Source organism: Amblyomma americanum, chromosome 2 (genome assembly GCF_052857255.1).
Source record: "Amblyomma americanum isolate KBUSLIRL-KWMA chromosome 2, ASM5285725v1, whole genome shotgun sequence".
Classification (NCBI taxonomy): domain Eukaryota; kingdom Metazoa; phylum Arthropoda; class Arachnida; order Ixodida; family Ixodidae; genus Amblyomma; species Amblyomma americanum.
Genome location: NC_135498.1, coordinates 142,389,330 through 142,410,355, shown reverse-complemented (window position 1 = coordinate 142,410,355; position 21,026 = coordinate 142,389,330). Strand labels below are relative to the sequence as shown.

At 48.8% G+C, this 21,026-nt stretch overlaps 2 protein-coding genes across 2 annotated transcripts; one reads left to right on the top strand and one right to left on the bottom strand.

Annotated features, from left to right (window-relative positions):
- The first annotated feature begins 3,700 nt into the window (after window positions 1-3,700).
- Window positions 3,701-8,091, top strand: LOC144120108 (uncharacterized). Its single transcript, XM_077652558.1, has 2 exons — window positions 3,701-3,710; window positions 6,953-8,091. The coding sequence occupies exons 1-2, from the start codon at window positions 3,701-3,703 to the stop codon at window positions 8,089-8,091; spliced, it is 1,149 nt and encodes a 382-aa protein (XP_077508684.1).
- Window positions 8,092-12,991: 4,900 nt separating this feature from the next.
- Window positions 12,992-20,612, bottom strand: LOC144119134 (uncharacterized). The gene is made up of 3 exons (XM_077651835.1): window positions 20,423-20,612; window positions 16,031-16,305; window positions 12,992-13,411 (listed from the first exon to the last, which is right to left on the bottom strand). The coding sequence occupies exons 1-3, from the start codon at window positions 20,589-20,591 to the stop codon at window positions 13,043-13,045; spliced, it is 813 nt and encodes a 270-aa protein (XP_077507961.1). The 5' UTR covers window positions 20,592-20,612; the 3' UTR covers window positions 12,992-13,042.
- Between the last annotated feature and the right edge of the window lie 414 nt (window positions 20,613-21,026).

Genomic DNA, 21,026 nt, shown 5'->3' with positions numbered 1-21,026 from the left:
ACAAACAACTCATTCACTTGTTGTCACCGACAAACGGCAGACTTGCTGAGAGCAGGTATACCATGATAGGACAAGCTTGCAGAGCAACAGGGGTGCCAGGGGAAGATGACGTTACAGCAGTAATTAGGAACCAGGAGCAAAGAAACGAATTCATCCGCGCGGTTGCGCCGGCAGGATGTCAGCAGTGGGGCAGTATTCTTCTACTGCAAAGGAAAAGGACTATCGCAAGTGGACACTTGATAATCACTTTATCCACAACTTTTGCCACATTTTAAGCGAGGCATAGCTACACTCTTTCTAACTTTCTCGCATATACCCTTCCCCTTTCTCATTACGTTTAATGGTAAACATTCTGAATAAAAAACACTTTTGATTCCACGCGGATTAGTAGCGTGACAAGCGTGACACATCGGAGTACCTATGCTCTTGTGGACACTGTCACGAAAGTGAAGCCGCAGGTGGACTGCGAGTGGTAGCCGACCGGTCCAATTGTCCACAAAACGAGACAGAAGAGATGACTCAATTATGGACCGCTAATAATGGCTTCAGAACGGCTTCCTAAACTAGAACAAATTCCTCGAAAAATGCGGAATTTTCGCGGAATATACCACCATGGGAGATATCCTCGACTTGCCCGTTGTAAATAAATAAATCTGTGCGGGAGGTAAAAAGAGACCACACCCTGCTGGCACTCCACCTCCTTGCGCGCTGTCATACAACTTTATCAAGCGCAATATGCTTGACCGCCACATCATCATAGCTTCGTTCTTCGTTCTTCGACCTTCGTTCTTGATTTGGGCCCCTGCCACTTGGAAGGGGAATGGAACGAACACGCGCATGCCCTGACTCGGGACACATCACCGAGCAGCCTTCTTCCTTGGTGGGAGGACTACAACCCTAAAGGTGTCAGCTCCCACCGCAAACGTCGAATAAAGAGGCTCAAAACACTATGACACCGTCGCCATCTCCATTTTTCCTTCCTCACAATCGCTGTTCTCGAATCTTATGACAAGCGCACACATTCCTCACTACGTGGCCTCTGCAGTCACCGCATACTCAAACGCCCTTGTCCCGATATCTGGCGCCTAGCTTAACAATACACACACATATTGTTCCTGTTCACTCGTCACTGAGGCACTGCGCTACTGTCGACACAAGCTCCCAGCCACCCCCGCAGGCACTTTATAGTTTGGACATCTGGGCCGCCCTTCCAGTTAAAAGTTATGCTGCGCCGAACTGCAACCTGAAACCACCGACTTCAAATAGCGACCCAGACTTGCGTGACTAAATAGTTTTCACTCTGGAAACGTTTCACTCTGCAAAAGTTTTCCTTTTCCTGCTTTTCCCTACACAGCTATGTACCTGCTCACGTGCAATGTGTGAATTGCACGCGTTTTTTTCGGCCAAAATCAGCTCGAAAGCTTCGCCTTCACCTGTAGTTATATTGTAACGTGCTTTGCGTAGACGACGAAGGAGAGGAGATTAGAAGCGTAGAGAAAAAGGAAGCTGGTCGGTCTGATCGGTTTGAGCTTTGCGCCCCGTCGCTAAATCTCTTAAGGTGGCGGTCCCACACTGGCGGTGAGCGGGAACCATTTTTGGTGATATTTGTACGTCGACTGTACCTCGCTCGTTTGCTTCATAAATATGGTTCAGATATCTACGAAAAGCTAGTTTTGTCTGCTTTCAAAAGATGCATTTGTTTTAACGGTAGCTGCAAATTTGTTTCAACTGTAAAAGAAAACGCAAAGATGAAAACTGGCAGTTGAGCTCAGCTTGTCTCAGGAAATGCAAAATTGTGAAAAACCTCTTGCACCTAGACAAATATCTTTCAAAATACTTTGAGATGTGATGTTAGTGCGCATATTTAAGCATTTAGAAGTACGTGTATAGATTAGTTTATTAGCCACGCTAGTTTGAAAAGCATAGAAAACAGAACAATATAATCTGCAATAACTTTTGAGATATGCATTGCACTGCGGCGACTTCTTGTACAATTTGAGATCGTCAAATCGCTCATCTATTCTGAAAATTTCGTTCATCTGCCTTTTTTAGTTTAAAAGTTAATCCTGATCAAAGTTAGCGTTTTTTCGAAATATTTAAAAACGGAATGCAATACTGTTCAGTTAACCAGCACTTCACAATTCTGAGATTTTGCGTGAAGAAACTTAGTACTGCGCTCTACGCTGCTAAGCATCGCCTTTACTCTACGGCTTTTGGGGAACGTGCACTGTCTAGTTGAAAAAATGTTGATTTTAGCTACCTTTTTCGTTGTGCTTATGAAGGGCACAAGCTCTCGGAACGTTCCGCAGCTTCTATTTTACAGGTAAATATACTCTTAAAATATCGGGCTCTTATTCTTTTATTCAACTTGTAAAAATTATCGACTACAAAGTCCACAAATTACAAACAATAATAGCAATAACGCAGCGACATGCGATAAATGTAGTAAGTATCGCCATCTACATTAGCGCACATGTACTAAATGGTCCCAGTTCAGAAAAATGACAAGTGTGGCGCTGCCAAACACCTAAAATCAGGAAGTGTTCACGAGAGGGACACATTTCTCTACGATATTTGCACGTTCCCTTCCATTTTGCCCTCTGTAGCTTCCGAGCAGATTTACACCATATTGCTTTGCTGGGTTGCTTTTTGCGAAAGCAACACTACGCGAGTCGCCTAGCCATTTCGCAGAGCTGAGGAAAGGAGGTACTGCGCATGCGCGAGGAGCAGTGACGTCACACGGCGCCCGCCGTCGTCGCTGCGGCGGTGACTCAGAAGTGCCGCCGCCGCGCTCGCCAGTTGCGCATGCGCAGTAGCGGCGCATAGCTAGCGTGCCGGGGCCACCGCCGCTGCCGCGCGCTCTCCATCGCCTCTCCCGCCTCTCCCTGACGCTACGAAAAGCATTCTAGGCGTCGTCTTATTTTTCGAGGACAGCTTTGGCATTGCTGAAGAAGAAAGGAGACAGGCTTTTGCCTCGTGCCGCCGGTTGTTCGTTGTTCCGGCTAGCGCTGTGGAGGGGAAGTTGGAGAGCGCTCGATTCGCCTGCACTCGCTGTACCATTTCGGCAAAGCTGTGCGGCGGTGCCCCTGAGTGTGTAGCGCTAGTTCCGGCAGTTTGAGCCACGGTGTAAGAGTAGGCTATGTCTTTCACCGTGGTTTGAGCGCAGTTTGGCACTGTCTGCTTCCAAAACGGATGGTCGAGTGCAGGCCTGGTCGTCTGCTAGCCTTGGTGACGCCAGTGAATTGCCGCCAGCTGTTTCTGTTTACACCCCACATCAGCGGCTGCCAACATTTCGTATCTCGTGAAGAAATCTTCAAAGAGCACATTAAAATAAAATGTTGCCATGAACCAGCCTCGATGCGTGCATGTGCACCTCGTGACAGCTGGCGCGAAACAACGCGACTGAACTGTGTCGACGTGCATCATGCTGCATGCACGTCTTTGTTTTTTACAGTGATGTCAGTTACGTGTAGCCGTTTTTTTGGAGAACTCGAGCAGTGTTCTAGCTTGTCGACGAGTGGAATTACTTGAGTCTCCGCCGTTTATCACTACGCGCAAACATATCATCTGCCTTCATGGCGGCTGCAGCTGCACTATTTCGGCACTAACCACCGAGAAGGGTTGCAGTTTTCCTGAACTACACTCGCACTACTTTCAAACGAATGCCGTGGTTCAGAGCGCACCGTGTTTCACCGCTGAAATGAAGCCATGTGAGCTGGAGTGCCGCGGGAACCAGTTCATGTGGTACAGGCGAATCGAACGGATCTATAAGTCGGGTACAACCAGTGTTGTAGGCGTTATCGAAAAAAAGTAACTAAATACGTTACTCGTTACGCTAAAAAAAGAACGCGTTACCGCCTACGTTACCTACCATTGCCGAAAAAAAGGATCGCACGTTACTTTGCCGCTACTCCATGGCCATAATTACACTGCGGCTTCGCTGTAGGAACTGAAAATAACAATTTTATAAAGCTCATTTTTCACATAATTCCGACCTCACAAAGAAAACATAGCTGAACTCAACAAATTTACAGTAATTCTGGTGTGCTCCTGCTTACGAAATTACGCGGAAATTGTGTAGCAATAAAGGAATGCTTAGTTCCGGAAAAAAAAAATGTATTTGCGCACATGAACATTTTTTGTCACTTGAACCTGCATAATTATCACAAAAAGGTTAGTGTTTATGCGATCTGGACAGAATGCGATCTGGTCGGTGCGTCTAATCATTTAGTATTTGCTGAAAAAAAAATGCGTCGCACGCAATGGACGGTGTTGTATGGAATAAAAATCGTAAGCGAATTATTTTGCTGCGAATGTGTGAATGCATGGCAACTGGCCCATCTCAAAATGATTTGCTACTAACCCATGAAACCAAAGGGCGGGCTCAACACGAAAGTACAGTCATGAAATTTATGAGCGTGAACACAGCAGCGCGTGGCAGATAGCCTCGAACCCTACTCTTGTCGATACGCGGCGGTCGCCTTCATAAACAAAGTGGAAAGGGATGTGTGTCCTTCTGCTTGCTGGAAGCAGGCAAGGCGGCATAGCCCTTTCCACCACGTTGATAAAAGCAGCCGCCGCGTGTCGCCACAAGTAGGTCTTGAGGATACTTGCCATGCGCTCCCGTATTCACGCTCATAAATTTCATGACTGTACACACGTTTCTTGCGTGTTCCCTGTGCAATAAATATGACAATACACTCCGGTTACATTGAAATAATGGACAGTAGTCCGCCCAATATATTTTTTCGAAAACTACAAAGGCATGCACTCTGCTTTTAGCGCGTGCATTATTACGAGAAGCTGAAGCAAGACAAGGAAGCAGCTGCCAACGTTCTTCCATAGCGTGCCGCTCTTGACATCGCATTTCAGTGTCAAATAAAATATCGCGGGAAAAAAATATCAAAAAATGACTACAAGGATGTTATAGTTGCCTGACAACGGACGGTGTGAAAATAACAGCTGTCGCTTCAATTTCCAGGTACGCGTGCGTGAACGCGCACACACGCACGCACGCTTTTTCTATCTTTGACCAACCCCAAATCGGGGCAAATCTACGCAAGGCGAGTAAGATATACATTTCAGCACGCGATGGAAAATTCTAAAGGCAGTAAGCAACCTAATAAGGCAAACTGGATGCAAGAAGAAAGACGTACAGTCCCCGTCAAAAGTATACAGCCCAAGGGGTTTACTTCTAAGCTGTTTAGCGGGGCTCCCTAGCACATCTAGCACTCCAAACATAGGGAGGGTTGAGGAAGCGATGCTATTCCTCTCTCGAGAGGTCACGGTCGCTGAGCATGCATAACGAGGCACGCAGCAGGCCTCACAAGCAAACCCCTTGGGCCGTATACTTTTGACGGGGGGTGTACGTCTAACATAAATAAGAGCACACAGTTCAGGGTCCAAACGGGAGAGGGGAGGGGGACGCCCTAAGTGCTTACAGAACTATCCCTTTATAGCTGGCCCCTTTTTTGACACCCCCCCCCCCCTTCCTCGTTCAGTGTTTAGACTTAGTCCGCTTCGTGAATGATATGCATCTATACTGCATTTTTGTAAACCTTGGCAAAATTCTGTTCAAATTGACCGTCCCGAATTGGTTGCAAGATGCCGCCGCATGTACGACGAATATTTTTTTCTGAGGCGAACTCATTCCGACACGCTGCGGTGATAACCCTCTCGGTAGCAATTTCACGTCTCTTGTGCAATATCGATTCATCTCAGCGGTAAACAGAAATTGACAGTTGCCCACTTCTCTAAACCTTGTTCTTCACCAACCCTAGATTCTATGGTTGGACAAGCATCCGTCGAGCGTTGTCTGAAGTTGTCTAGCTGTCTTTGTTACAGTTGTATTATCATAGATGTAACATTATTTGTTAAAAAAATATTTTTTTTTCAGCGCTCGAGTTGGCAGGTTACACTCTAGACCAGGAGTGTTCCGACTACTACTAATATTACTATGCATCAACAGGGACGAAGTGATTGTACGCGCAAAAGACGAGGGCAGAAAGAAGAGCACAAGAAAGGCACCGACTTCAACTATAAGGTTCATTGCAAAAAAAAAAAAACGCCAGAAGTATATACCTGGGACATAAAAAAGCATGTATAATTTGCATGATATCACACCTTTCTATTTTTGTCGTCCGCTTTCCCTTTTCGCTTACTGCGTGCTGGGCAGCATTATTTTTCTTCCTTTCTTTTTCTTTGCCAACACTAATATATGTATCGACATTGAAAATAGAAAAGTCTGTAGTCGGGTACAACGCAAGAACGAAGCGGCACATACCCTCAAGTGAACCAAGGCTAAACAAGAGAGGGAGGGAAGCGGTCCTTTGTTCCCGTGCCGCGCATCCTTATCCCGAACAAAGATAATTCCCCCTCCGATGCCGTTTGGGCAAAGACGGTACCCTCTTTGTCCCGGCTCTCCAACTTTTTCCCTTCACCCTTCCACAACCATAACCCGAACAAAGGAAGCTCCACTCGCGACGACAAGGCCCTTCTTCCCTCTATGCTTAGCCTTGGCTACATAGCCGCAGAAGGCTACCGTGTGTGGTTGTGGAAAAACCAGCAAGGAGCAGGCAGAGAAAGAAGCATGCCGAACCACCCCAGCCAACAACTCCCCCCACGCACGGCGGGGACAAGCAGCCGGGTTTGCCATGGTTCATCTGTAATCCTCTGAAGGCAGGCGCAGCAACAACAGAAAAGCGTTCACGCAGCGCGCGGGTCAAGAAAGGACCGGAAACACATCTCAACCAGAACCAGTCTCGGGTCGCTCAGGGGCAAGACGTGTAGACACTTTCCCAGTCATGGATCAGTGTCGTAGCCTGGTGGCAGAATTTGAACTACTCGCAAGATGGCGGCAGTGGAACCGCCACCTTAAATAAACACCCCAGACTCACTCAGTGCCTGCTGAGTATGTAACAGTTGTGGTGGAGGTGCTGGGTATCGATCCCAGTACCTGGATTTGCTGGAAGGTCCGATGAAGACGTCGACGAGTGGTTGACTAATTACGAGCGGGTGAGTCGCTATAACGGCTGGGATGCCACAGTGAGGCTAGCCATCGTCGTATTCTTTTTGGAAGCGACAGCGCTGATTTGGTTTGATAACCATGAAGACTCTCTTACCACGTGGGAACGTTTTATAGAAGAGATAAAGAAATGTTTTGGTGACGGCTCTGCCAAAAAGAAACGCGCCGAACAGACGTTGCTTCAACGGGCCAAATTACCTGGTGAGACTTGCACCATGTACATTGAAGAAATCGTAAAGTTGTGCAGGCTAGTGAACCCGCGGATGTCTGAAGAAGATAAGGTCGGACATTTACTTAAAGGAATTGCTGAAGATGTATACAACTTCCTTATTAGCAAAGACAGCTTGAAGTCGACGGCCGACGTCATCAAGCATTGCAGAGCGTTCGAGGCTTTGAAGCTTCGTCGTATTGTGCCGAATTTTGGGCGCCTGGCGAATGTCACCTCCATCGCCAGCGTTGACGTCGCTGCTCCAGTGTCAGTGGCTGACATGATTCGCCAAATTGCGCGCGAGGAACTCCTCCGGTATCAAGACCCTGTGCGCCGGGATGACGCCCAGGAAGATGGTTGCGCATTGCAGGCAGAGCCCGCAACACCATCTACTTCTTGGGTTCCAGCTGGCGTTTCGCAGAACTTTGCCGATCAGAAACCCCGCGAGGTACAGTCTGCCTACCAGTCTGTGGGAAGACGGCGTGCCTACACAGGCGACTTGGCGCGACAACAGCCTCGAGATGATTACAACCAACGTTCTGACCACGCTTGGCAAGCATCATACGTTGATCGCTGGCGCCCGCCACCTGTGTGTTACCGCTGTGGCACGACCGGACATATACCCCGATACTGCCGCCGACGAGGCCCGATGCAACCAGACCATCGCCTGTGGCCGAACACTTCCCTCAACTCCGATGCGGACGTTCAGCACCCAACGCCAACATCCTCTTGGGGTAGATACCGTGCGGCATTGCTGCGAAACACCTCGCCTGCCTCCGACCGCAGCCTGACACCACCACCTTCACGTCAACGACGCTCACCATCTCCTCGACGCCACTCGCCTCCTTCGGGAAAGTAGACGGCGCGGCCGATGGAGGTGAGGCCGCCGGCGAGTCGATATCATCAATCCCTCTTCCCGTGTTTATGTTAAAGAACAAACTTGAAGTGCTTATCGACGGAATTCGAACTATGGCGTTAGTAGATACCGGTGCGACAGTATCTATAATGAGTTTGAACTTCAAGAATAGTTTGGGTCGAAAAGTAATGTTTGGTTGGGATCAGGCTGTGGTGCTTCGGGGTGTTGGGGTGAAACATTAGTTCGCCTTGGTGTCTGTTCTGCGAACGTTATTATCGGTGGTCAAGTGTTCAGGACTGAATTTGCTGTGCTGTCACGTTTCACACATGACGTTATACTTGGAATTGACTTTTTGCAGCAGTGCGGTGCCACATTAGACTGTCGTACTGGAGGGATCTCGTTGGACGCAACTCTGATGTCGGCTCTTGTGGAAAGCTCCTCTCTTGAATTCGGAGCGTTCTCTGTGTCAGAGGACACAGTTGTACCGGCGATGTCTGCCGGATTTGTGCCGGTTGTTTCATCGAAAATTTTGTGTGATGCCTTCGATGCCGTGGTGGAACCCACTGCACTGACGTGTGCTAAGAAGAGTGTCCTCGTGCCCCGTTGCGTAGTCCGCGTAACTAGTGGCGGCCACACCACGCTGTGGACAGTGAACTATTCGGAAGAGCCCGCCGTGTTACCTCGTGGCATGAAGCTTGCACATTTCGAGGAAGGCTTGTCGGCTTCCGTTGCGGCGCTCAGTGATCACGCTTTTGAAGAACCGGGGCACCCCAGTGAAGAGTCCAAAGTTCAGGCCATGATTAATAAGTCCCTTTCCACGACCGAGCGTCGCCTTTTGGTGGGACTGCTTTCGAAGCATGTCACAGTGTTCGATTTTTCCAGAGACCCTCTAGTACCCATTCCCCGTTCTTGCATTCATCATGTGATCGATACTGGATCCGCACCTCCAATACGACAAAGGCCTTACCGCGTATCACCAACCGAACGTGAGATAATAGACCAACATGTTCATGACATGATAAACCGAGGAGTTATCCAGGAATCTTCAAGTCCTTGGGCGGCCCCAGTGATCCTCGTGAGAAAGAAAGATAATACGTGGCGGTTCTGCGTAGACTTTCGTCGCCTAAATGTCATCACAAAAAAATATGTGTATCCGCTCCCACGCATAGACGATGCCATCGATTGTCTACACTCCGTTTCATATTTTTCCTCGGTTGATTTAAGGTCAAGGTACCGGTAAATACCAATGCACCCGAACGACAAAGAAAAGACTGCATTTATCACACCTGACGGACTGTATGAATTTAATGTCATGCCTTTTGGACTATGCAATGCACCTGCCACATTTGAACGATTTATCGACACTATTTTGCGTGGCCTGAAGTGGCAGATTTGTTTGTGTTATGTGGATGATGTCGTGATCTTTGGAAAGACATTTAGCGAACATAACAGCCGCCTCGCTATCGTCCTCAACTGCATTGAAAGAGCGGGCCGGGTCCTTAACTCTAAGAAGTGTCACTTTGGTGAACGTCAAATAATTGTCCTCGGTCACTTGGTTGATAAGGACGGTGTCCGGCCGGATCCCCAGAAAGTTGAGGCTGTCACCAACTTCACTGCGCCGCAATCAGTCAAGGAACTTGGCAGTTTTTTAGGGCTGTGCTCGTATTTTCGCCGTTTTGTTCCGAGGTTTGCCGACGTCGCCTTCCCACTCACGTGCCTCCTACAAAAAGACGTGCCATTCCAGTGGACCCCTGACTGTGAGTCTGCCTTCCGCCATCTGAAATTTCTCCTGACGTCGGGACCCATTCTGCGCCATTTTTGCCCGTCGGCTCCCATCGAAGTTCACACCGACGCCAGTGGTGTCAGAGTTGGCGGTGTGCTCATCCAGCGCCACGGCGGAGGTCAGCATGTGATAGCTTATGCCAGTAGGTCGTTGAGCAAGTCGGAACGAAACTGCACAATTACCGAACAAGAGTGTCTCGCGGTAGTTTTTGCTGTGCAACGCTTTCGTTCCTACCTGTACGGCAATGCTTTTAGCATCGTCACCGACCATCATTCACTCTGTTGACTCGTGAATCTTCGTGACCCATGTGGCCGACTTGCCCGCTGGGCTTTGCGGCTACAAGAGTTCAACTTCACTGTCGTGTACAAAAGCGGTCGTCAACACGCCGACGCTGACTGTCTGTCGCGCTTGCCGCATCCGACGACTGCTTGCGATGGCGACAACTTCGACGACTACCTCGCTTCTGTCTCACCCACGTTTCCTGATGCTAACCAGTTCAAGACTGAACAGCGCAAGGACACGACGTTAACAGCACTCTTCGACGCCGCCGGCCATTTCCCTGCTGCCCGTTTCTGTATTCTCGCTGGTTTACTTTACAAGAAGAATTCCACGCCCGGCGGTGCACGGTTCCTTCTCGTCGTGCCGGAAAGCCTTCGAATCCCTGTTCTTCAACTGATGCACGACGATACGACGTCAGGCCACTTGGGAGTTCTCCGGACCCTTCACCGCACACAAGAACGTTTTTACTGGCCCAAAATGCGTCAAACGATTCAACAATACGTGGCCAGCTGTGTCCAGTGTCAGCGTTTCAAGATCCCTGCATCGTGTTCGCCAGGCCAGCTGCACCCTGCCACACCTCCGACCACTCCATTTGAGCAAGTGGGCATCGACCTGTTAGGCCCTTTTCCCCGGTCTGCGAATGGCAACCGCTGGGCGATCGTCTGTGTTGATCACCTAACCCGATACTGTGAGACAGCAGCTATACCGTCTGCCACTGCTTCCGATGTGTGTAATTTTCTCCTGCACTTTCTCATTCCCCGTCATGGACCTCCTCGCGTTTTCATCAGTGATCGTGGACGCCAGTTAACTGCGGATGTTGTCGAAGCACTTCTTCGTCGCTGCGAATGCAATTTTCGTCACTCGACACCGTATCACCCACAAACGAATGGCCTCGTCGAACGCACAAACCGCACGCTCACCACTATGCTAGCCATGTACGTCCGCATTTTGGACTCTCAGCAGCGCTCTAAACACCGCTACGACATTCGCCACCAGCCTATCTCCTATGACCCTGGCGACCGAGTGTGGTTGTGGACGCCGCTCCGGAAGCGCGGTTTGTGTCAGAAGCTTCTGTCCCACTACACTGGCCCTTTGGTTGTGCTTGAGCGCATCAGTGATTTGAACTTCGTCGTCTCACGCCTTACTGACAGCGGCCGATGCTCACGAAAGACCCATGTGGTGTATATTGCTCGGCTCAAACGCTTTAGCCCTCGGGGCACTGCTTAGCTCGCCGTGGGAGGCTTCGTCTGTGGAGGGGGAAGTGTAACGTGCTTTGCGTAGACGACGAAGGAGAGGAGATCAGAAGCGTAGTGAAAAAAGGAAGCTGGTCGGTCTGATCGGTTTGAGCTCTGCGCCCCGTCGCTAAATCTCTTAAATAAACACCCCAGACTCACTCAGTGCCTGCTGAGTACGTAACAATATAATATAGGAACCTCTATCCTCAATAGTTATATGGAACGACGCGCACATGTGGCTCCTTCATATTCTATCTTGGTGTTCTTGTTTTGCTTCTTTTGTTCTGCGTAGGTGGGCAGTTCACCTTAAATAAATAAGCTTAATTGCGAGTAGCGTTTTTTGGTGCACTTGCCTCCATGGTCTGCACCTGGGCTATCAGTTTTTAAACTGCTGTATAGACTAACCCAACAGCCAACTTTGCAAAGCAATATTCACAGCTGTTTCCACGCAAATGAGATTCTGTGGACGGCACTGATTAGAAGAGGTACTTACTTTGCTTCTCAGCCGCCGAAAAAATGCATCTTAGTTTACTGTGTTCTTGCGCTTTTACAGTAGAAAGAGACGAGAGAAAGTAGGGACGAGAGAGCCGATGTTCTTCAACTGGAATGCTATTAAAACCGATGGAGAGGTTTGCATAGAATACAGTGGATGACCAACCGAACAGGACAACAATAATCACTGAAGACGCCAATGTAAAATGTGGCGCACGGACGAACCATATATTAGTGGTCTTGAGGAAAACTAAGCCTATTTTTTGAAAACCTGATGATGATGATGATTTTTTTGGCGGAAGGGCGTCTAAGACTAAAGAGCGCCACGGCACAACGTACTTTCAACTTCTCAAGGTGGGGTCAATTGCCCATTTACCAAGCATTTCCCCCCATATAAGCCGTGCACCAGTCCGGGGGAAAGCTGGTACCCATTGTATCACCGGTCGGTACCCGGCGGCAGTGGGGATCGAACCCCGCACCTCCCGCATACGAGGCGGATGCTTAACCAGTTGGCCACCGCTGCCTAACCTAATGGTGGCCTGCCTGGTTTACGCATTAGCCTGTGTGTTTGCAACTCGGATGGTTCCGATTCTTAATAGGTGCGCTCATTTTGTCCCCTCATGAAGATGAAAACGTTTGAAAATTTGTGTGTGCCAGAAGAAAGCTAGCTGGAATGAGCGTCCTGTCCATCCCAGGAAATAGTATCAGAGTCGCTTAAACACCGCCACGTACTAGTGGCAAGTTCGACACGACTAAGCGGTGCAGTAGTTTTCCTTTAAATTTGCCGAGAATGGTCCCTAATCTCTGATCTAATTATGCCAGTTTAATCCACATTATCCCCATGCAAGAAGGTACACAACCGGGACAAATTTGGGGCATTTTAGGTGCAGCTCTGCATCAATAAATAATCGACTTATAAATACAATTTATATTGGGGACACACTGTGCGGTAAAGGAATATGGGAGTGGGCAGAATTTGCAGTACCTAGTTTGTTCAAATGAACCGAAACTGAACTTAAAAACAATGCCCTAATTTGAGCGCTGGTCTAAAATTTTTTTTCTTGAATAAGTGTTTATAGATACTGCAAAACCATTTGTCATTTAATCGCTCCATCGTCACAATTTGTTTCATGATCAATAATGCGTGCGAAGCTCAACGTAGTGTTCAGAACGGCGGCCCTAAGACGAGGCCGACTTTCGGCGGTTGAGCAGGTGGGTGCGCCGTGACGGTGGACAAGTTCCGAGCCACTGTGGAGCCGTTGGCGAAGTCCTCGCCCTCGGCGCCCATCTGCCCTTCTCCTCCGGCGGAGACGAGGCCCTCTTGGCGGTGCACCAGCGAGGACACGTTGTATACGAGGTCGGCACCGAGAGGCTCGCTGTCCAGCCGCCAGGCGACGAGGGCAAGCAGCGCCGACACCAGCCACAGCACGGCCCCCGCTACGAGGAGGCCGCACGCAAGCCCCGAGAGCCGCGGCGGCGACGGCTCACCCGAGAGGCGATGGACATCGCTCAGGTCATTCGCCTCGAGGGAAGCCTGCGTTTAGGGAGTCTGCGCTAGGATCATTTTCACGGTTCATTCCGTACCGTTGTTGAGATTATTAGTGTCCCGGCTGTGATTGCATGGGCGTCGCTGAAATCTCCGGCTGCTACCGGAACTGATGCTGCAAGTGGCGGCCGGCAATGACGAGAGGGCATCGGAAAAAGATTCTTAAAAAATGATACTTCCTCCCTCAATAAATTTTTTTCAGCTCTATGTTGAAGGTGTGACAGCCTTGAGCGTTAAACTGTGGACACAGATTGGTGTCTTCGGTGCCGCGTAAGTCCTGTTAATGTGAAAAGCAAATAAACGCTGACGGATGTAAAGCTTATTTAAAAAAAATAAAACATATCACTTAATTATTGAAGCGTGTGATGAAAATTTACCAGGTTAGGTTTAAAAGGTTAGAAAGAAGCGTAGGTCACCGGCCAAGTCAAGGTATTGGATGGCGCGTTCACAATCCTGATCGCAAATAGGCGCAGAGCGCGACAAGGTAAAATTTAACCCTGCCACTTACCTGTGTCGTCGACATCAAAACGTTCCCATTTAATTTGCAATCACTTGTGTTGTCGGCGTCATTCTCATCACGGAACTCTGACGGGTTCCCAAGACATCCTATATAGCTTGACCTGCTCAGGGACCGTATATAACACCTTTTTAACAAAAGCTTGCTCCAACAGTAAAATTTTAAGTGAGAATAATATAATGCTTGGCACAGCTTTTGGTATGCCAAACAGATGAGCCATGAATGAGGCGGCGAATGCAATGCACTCTGCGCCAACTGAGAGCGCAAATGTATGATCAGAGACGATGCAACGTTCGGAACCAATGAATTGTGTTTAAAACCCAGATCTCTGGTTGATTTCGGGTACCTATTTTGAGGACCGGCACCGTTATTCCCATCAGCTGTATGCTACTGTATATCACTCGTGGCGTGCGCAGGGACGCCGAGAGCTCAGGCAGAGTTCTTAAGCAAAGAAGTTTTACCGAACGGGAGCGTGGTCTCTGCTAATTAAGGTTAACGAGCGGCGGTCGCCTTTAAACAGCAATCCGATGGCTTATAGAATCCGCTCTACAGCTAGTATGAAAAGTTTAGCAACCATTCAGCGTGTTTAATAGATAGATTCGGAGTGTGTGACTTACCTCCGCGCGCTAAGAAAAATATGGCTGCTCCGTGGCGAAAGCAAGTTCTCGTGTCGCGAGAGCTGTGGGTACTGAGAGAGCGTTTAAATCTTTCGGCACGAGAAAACACTGGGTGAAGCCGAAGAAATGGGCGTCGTGCCACCAGCACATTTCCATAGTCAACCTGGCACTTCCTCAAATGTTTCAGAAAGACCACACTCTCCTCTTTGTTTTACACGACATGCAGGGCTGGTCGGCGACAGCAGTTGTTGCGGGATTAAAGCAAGTAGACAGAATAAGCTCACTGTGCTGGCTGGTACAAAGCTCAAGATAGAAAGTTAAACAAAAGTGATAGTGTAGCGTCAGGGATCCCGCTCACGTGTTACTGTTTGCCCAATACGCAGATTGTGTCTTCGAAAGCGAGTGAGTAAAACCTGACTGAGTAATTTGCAACACGCTGACCTCCGGGATCAGATCGTCAAGCGGCGTTAGTCGCGGACCCCTCCTTGCCGAGTATCGAGCATACTTACGCTCAACGGGCAATGAATTTTGTAGTTCACCGCAAAGTGCAGCCCAATTTTTTCATGTATACGAGCACACTTGCGCGGGGCGCGGCCGACTTGTCCGGCAGTTAACAAGCGAAAGAACTGTCGAGCCAAGCTGTGGGCCCTGTTATGCGCACTGGTTGTCTGGGGCCCGTTGGCTGTACATCTAAGATTTGTTCACTGTGCCATTATGTCGTCTGTACACGTGTGCGGGAAGGATTGTTAGTTGGCTGTCGCATGAAATCAGTAGCAAGCCGAGGTGCCATTCTTCCACCATGTTCTAGAGGAGTATGCCCGTCCTGAGTATCCACAGCACACGGGCGCGTTTGGGGTTTCGCTGCCATAGAAAGGCGGCCGCGGCGGTCGGGTTCGCACCCGATCCCAGGTAGTGCAAATTATTCCGGAGGCCTCCACTACGGCACCACTTTCTCTCTTCCTTTTTTCCCTCCCACCCTCCTCCTTCCGCCATGGCGTGGTTTAGGTGTCCACTAAGAAGTGAGACTGTTATAGTTTTTTTCATTTCCGGAAAAGCAATCATTTTTTTCGGATTCTGGTTCATATTAGCATGCAACAACTTCTAATTGGCATGCATCAGTCATCAGATTCGTGTATGTTGTCTTGGAAAGTTTGATAGTGTACGCAGGAGGGTATGCACTGGTATCAGAGACATTTAGTATAGAGAAGACGCACTAGTTTAGACGCATGTCTGTTTACCAGCTTCCTCCTAAGCATGCGCTTTGCAAGGGGCGAAGCCCCTGTGTGTGCTCAGCCGACGTCCGGTATGCTTTTAACGTAGTACGTCTCCGCTATCCTAAAAGCCTCCATTCAAAGCAACGTTTCGGCTTCTGAGGAATGCCCACTCAGCCGCACTGCCGCGCTGCGGTCACTGCTAAAGCAATGCACGGCTTTCTTGCAAGCGCGTTTCGTTATCGCAGAGAAAGACGCGCACCTTGCGCGAAGGGATCCGTGTCGTGGGGCGACCGCCTTCACCCCTGTCGAGCGCAGGCAGCATCCACTGCTCGTCGTCGGAAGATGGCGACAGCCTGCACGGGGACTCCAGAGAGCGCGTCGCCGCCAGCACACAGGAGGCGGCCGAGATCATCCGGGGACCAAAACGGGACACTTCCACCGTCTCCCGCGTTGAGAGGGGCAGAGCAAAGTCGGACTCGGGCTCCCTGGGGCTGCTACAGCCGGCCGGCTCACCGAAGGTCTCTGTCGAGGGGTCTGCAAATAATAAAAAAGAAAAGCTTCAAATTTACGCCACGTTGTTTGTATGAATTTATTAGTTCTTTGAGACGTTCAGTAGCCTCAGGTGCTGTAGCAAAAGGCAATATTTTTGCCTGACAAAAGCAACAACACTCAACACGCTCCTAACACTCTCCGGGAAAAAAATAAAACAAAGAAGGATAGAAAACAACAGCACAGCAAATAGGAATTTCATTCAAAAAGAAGAGAGAAAATACGATGATCCGTACATGAGAACGCAGTGATCTAACAACCAGTTTCAAACAAACGATACGAAAGGGTTCCTCTAACCCTTTTAAGGAAAATAACACATATGATGATCTCATGTACATAAGGTTGACAAAAATATTTTTTCACATGCGTTTTAATACTCAGGACAGAATGACACGTTTCCATCTTCTCTTGGACAATCGGGTGAATGTTTAATATGATATGCATTTGAAAATTCAAAGCCCCTGTTCCGTAGTTAGTGCATATTAGTGGTACGGAAATTGTATCATGCCTCAAATTGTATGACATTACTTTTATGGCGAAAGTCTTGCTAAAGTTTTCTTTGGTGGTCTGTCTGAGACGAAATGGTTCGAGCCATAATTTATGTATGAATAGGTAAAATATGGCAAGTAGTTTGAGCTTATTAAAAAACCGCGCAGAGTGCGCAAGGATATAAAGGTTACAAATGGACCTTACCGCCCTTTTATGCGGTCTAAATTGATTCGAGGTATGTTTTGGTGGTGGTTCCCATACTGCAAACATGAGTGTATTAGAGAGTGATGTAGTTGTTTTTTCAGGCTCAATTGAATAAAGTGCTTGAACAGGTTTATCATTCCTCTCGCTCTGCGAATATCTGCTCGAAGCAGCTTATTCTCCATTAAATTCTTTGTTGTGCTCCGATGGCTTAGAGCTAGTGCATTCGCCTCATGCGCAGCACAGACAATGTCTGAATACCGGTGGAGGCAGAAATATTCAGCGACTAAAGAAAACCTTGCGGCGATGTTAAGAAATAAGTTGGTCTTGTCCGCTGCCTGATCTCAGCGAGCAACTCCAAAGCCATGATGTGTTGAAAGAGATAGCAAAATGCTTATACGTTTGCTCTCCCGCTTGGTCGGCATCACATGACAATGTGTTCGCCATTCGGAAGGCGTTATGCATGTGTACACAGGTGCTCGTAATAATGCGTATACTGTTCTCGTGCTCGTCAGTATCCGCCCCACAAGTCTTGGGATAGAAGTCTGTCCACTACTGCCCTGTACAAGTCACACTGGCATGTTTACAGACTCCTCAAGGGCCAACCGCTGTCTGCGGCGTGTTTTCAATTCCGACATTTCGGCACAGCAGGTCTGGTGCTTATCTCAGAAATTCTCCTCCCGTATGTGTAAAATGAAAGCGTCTAAATGTCCTGTATACTGAAGACTTGGAGGATGGAGGAAGCGGGCGCCCAACACTTCCTTCTCCCGTTCAGTCGGCCCACCTTTTCGGATACAGAGCTCCTCATATAAAAATTGGCGGTGGTTTAGCTCTGGTTATTCCTGGAGTGACGCGATAGCTACAGCTGACAGAGTGGAACTTGCTCAGTTTAATTGCAAAGTCAGTCTTTCGCCGATTTGTTTCGCTGGGAGTTCCTTCTTCATCTTCGTCCCACTTGACACGTCGCATGCGCACAGCTGTGGCACCTCGGTTTCGCTGGCGCGCCGCGCCGCCGGCAGCAGCAGCTGCTCCGCACCACGTGGCTGGTCACATGACCAACCAGGTGACGAACCACGTGATCAGCCGCGGCACCGCACTGCCGGCAGATGCTCCGCACCACGTGACGAACTACGCGACAGCGTGGCGGCGCAGCCACAGGGTGGCGGTGCCGCCACTGCCACGGCGCCGCCCCGCTGAAGGCTCGAAATGCTACCGTAATGTACCTATCACTACAAAAGAAAAGCTTCAGTGAGCCACGCTAGCACTTCTCCCATCGTATGACACCGATCTCCATGCGAGCCTTCCGCGCTGGGAAGAGGTTTTGCATCCTTCACCCCTGCGGCAGCGTGGTCGTGGTCGGCATAGTTCCATGCCCCCGGCGGCGGCTGCTGTCTCATAGGCCTCGCTACTATTTGCGAGGTGGAGACCAGACACATACTCTAGACCCGCCACTCCCTGCAACTCCCTGCGGCATGAACACCTGCCCCCATGCGGACAACGCCAGGTCGACTGCCGGATGTAAAAGATTGAATACGGAGCCCAGCACTGCAACTTGCTAGATTTCCCTCGGGAATCCGACGTGTACCTACACCTGTAAAATACTACTGTATGCCAAAAGTCCTGTCGTCATTATAAAAAGATTTTCGAAGGACGATGCTATGCTAGCAAATGCGTAACCGTTGCAGAAGAGCCCTCTGAGAGAATAACAAGAGCGCGCACACTGACCAGGACAAGACTCTGCCGCTGCCCTGGTGTGGTACATCGCCACCACCTCTAATGTAAACCTACCAACCTCCTTCCTTGACTTCCCAGTGAGACCGCAGCCACCCATAAGGTGGTGGTCAAATACATGCAACGAAGGTGGTAATGGTCCCAAGACATGGCCAGGCCGCCGCATAGAACTGGACCTGACTACATATGCAACTCAAGGACTATAACGATTGAGGCTCATCTTGCTGTTCCGTTTGAGGATATATACAGCATTAATTGGAATGCTATAAGGCTTAGGGAAAATGCGGCTGCGACGCGCACACAGTTTTAGAGGCCACCCACGTATTTTTAATTGGGATTGTTAGACATGACAAAAGGTGGTGTAGGATTCTTGAACTGAGATCTGTGAAAATGAGAGCGCCAAACGCTGTAATTGATGGGCAGCGAAGATGCGGAAGTAACAGACGGAGGAGCTGGGAACTATAGAATGAATCCTATAGTAATAGCAGGGAAAACTTTATGAATAACTAGGTGAACTGTGAAAAATTAAGGGAAATCTGAGCTTCACAAGGAAGTTTAAAAGAACGTCTTGCTGGGCAAGTTGGTACATCTTTGGATTACAGGCGCGAAAACAGACAGACCACAAGGTAGATAAACGGGACGGAGCGCCCTCACAACTGATTTATTCAAAGGCACGACAAACATATATATACCAGCTGACACGCAAGGAATACCATCATGTTCCAATCTGATATGACAGCGAACGCGTGAAAAAATCGTTCTCTGCCCTATACAACGATATGGACGTGTCGCTGACACACATGCTTCTTTTCTTAGCAATAAAGAATGCTTCGATTAATTCCCTGGCTTTTGTGTCTTTACTTCTTGATAAAATTCGCACACCAGAAAAACATGGCTCACAAGAGCGTGACGGGCAAGACCTTATATGCTTAGGCAAATTTGGCCCTTCCTTATTTTGCTCCACATTTCTTTCATGTTCCCTGATTCGCTCATTAACGCAGCGTCCAGTTTGCCCTATATAGGAGCGGCCGCACGAGAGGGGGATTTCATAGACCACACCTTCGGTGCACTTCATGAACGATCGCCCATGTTTGGTGCCACACCCTCTCTCATCATTTCGTTCTCTTTTATCTACCTTGTGGTCACAAGGAAGTATAATAAGGAGATATATGTCCAATAAGTACTTTCGTTTGGGCGAGTTGGGACATTCTGTATTAAATCGAATATATTTGCGCAAAAATCGGGATAAAAAGAGACCTAACAACCGAACAGGAACGAGAAGCACGAAATGAGACCGAAATCGAGAGAGCAGCAAACACACTAGCGGCGAAGCAAAGCGTTCGTTATGCTTTATCTTCCATTTTGAGGCAGAAGAGGAAGCAGCGAAACATCATTAATACAACACCGAGTGAAGTTATGACAAACTAGAATCCATAGCCCGTGTATAACCGTTCTCTGTATCCGTGCGCGTGATGGAGTAAGCCACCTACACGTAGATGCAAATACCACAAAGCTCTGGTTAGGCACGCTAAAATATCCACGGATTCTTAATGGTGACTTCGTGTCTCAAGGACGGCAGCTTCTTCCAGACCAAACAGAGCGAAAACAAGGACGGCTAGTAAAAGTTTCGGGAACTACATTTCCTTCCAGGCGTCGTAGTCTGAAATTAAACGGTACTCACAAAGCCGCTTGGCCGAAGCTCCTGGATACGAGTGCTGCGGTGCATCGCTGAGCCATGCAGTGGCCTCATCCGTCGCGCCTGCCAAGTTCTTTGCGGGGAAAGCCATATGGTTGGCGCTGGAGACAACAGGGCTTTTCACCTTTGATGCGGCGCTGCTGACATTGGCCATTGAATGTGCTCACTGGAGTGGGCCGTGAGACAGCATGGATGTGCCGCTATTCTCTTCTTCCCAAGGTGCAAGCCCAAGGCGTAAGAAATTTTGTTCACTGAAACATGGGCGACATGTGTAAACTATGAGAAAATACACTGACTTTACTACAAAAAAACACCTACGAATCAGTGAAAGGCAAATGAGTAGAATAAGAGCAGGACCGTTAAGGTGATGATGACCGTTAAGGTAGTAAGACAGGTTGGTCATTTCGTTTTCCTTCATGCATTTGGCAGCCCACAAATCGAACGTGATTACGTGAACGAGGACGTAGACTAAATGAAGTTCTGGATGGCCATCCCCACAAGCTATATCTCTGTAAACCATAAACGAAATTTTAAATTTGCAAATTCTTAACCTCGTTCAGGCGATAAGTAGGGAGTTTCCTGTTCAAAT

What these genes read in the sequence shown, in the direction of transcription:
- LOC144119134 (XM_077651835.1), bottom strand. Translation starts at nt 20,591, where the DNA reads ATGGCCAATGTCAGCAGCGCCGCATCAAAGGTGAAAAGCCCTGTTGTC. An exon ending in AGCTTCGGCCAAGCGGCTTT is followed by an intron (nt 16,306 to 20,422) that starts GTGAGTACCGTT and finishes TATTATTTGCAG; the next exon opens with ACCCCTCGACAGAGACCTTC. An exon ending in CACGGATCCCTTCGCGCAAG is followed by an intron (nt 13,412 to 16,030) that starts GTGCGCGTCTTT and finishes CCCTAAACGCAG; the next exon opens with GCTTCCCTCGAGGCGAATGA.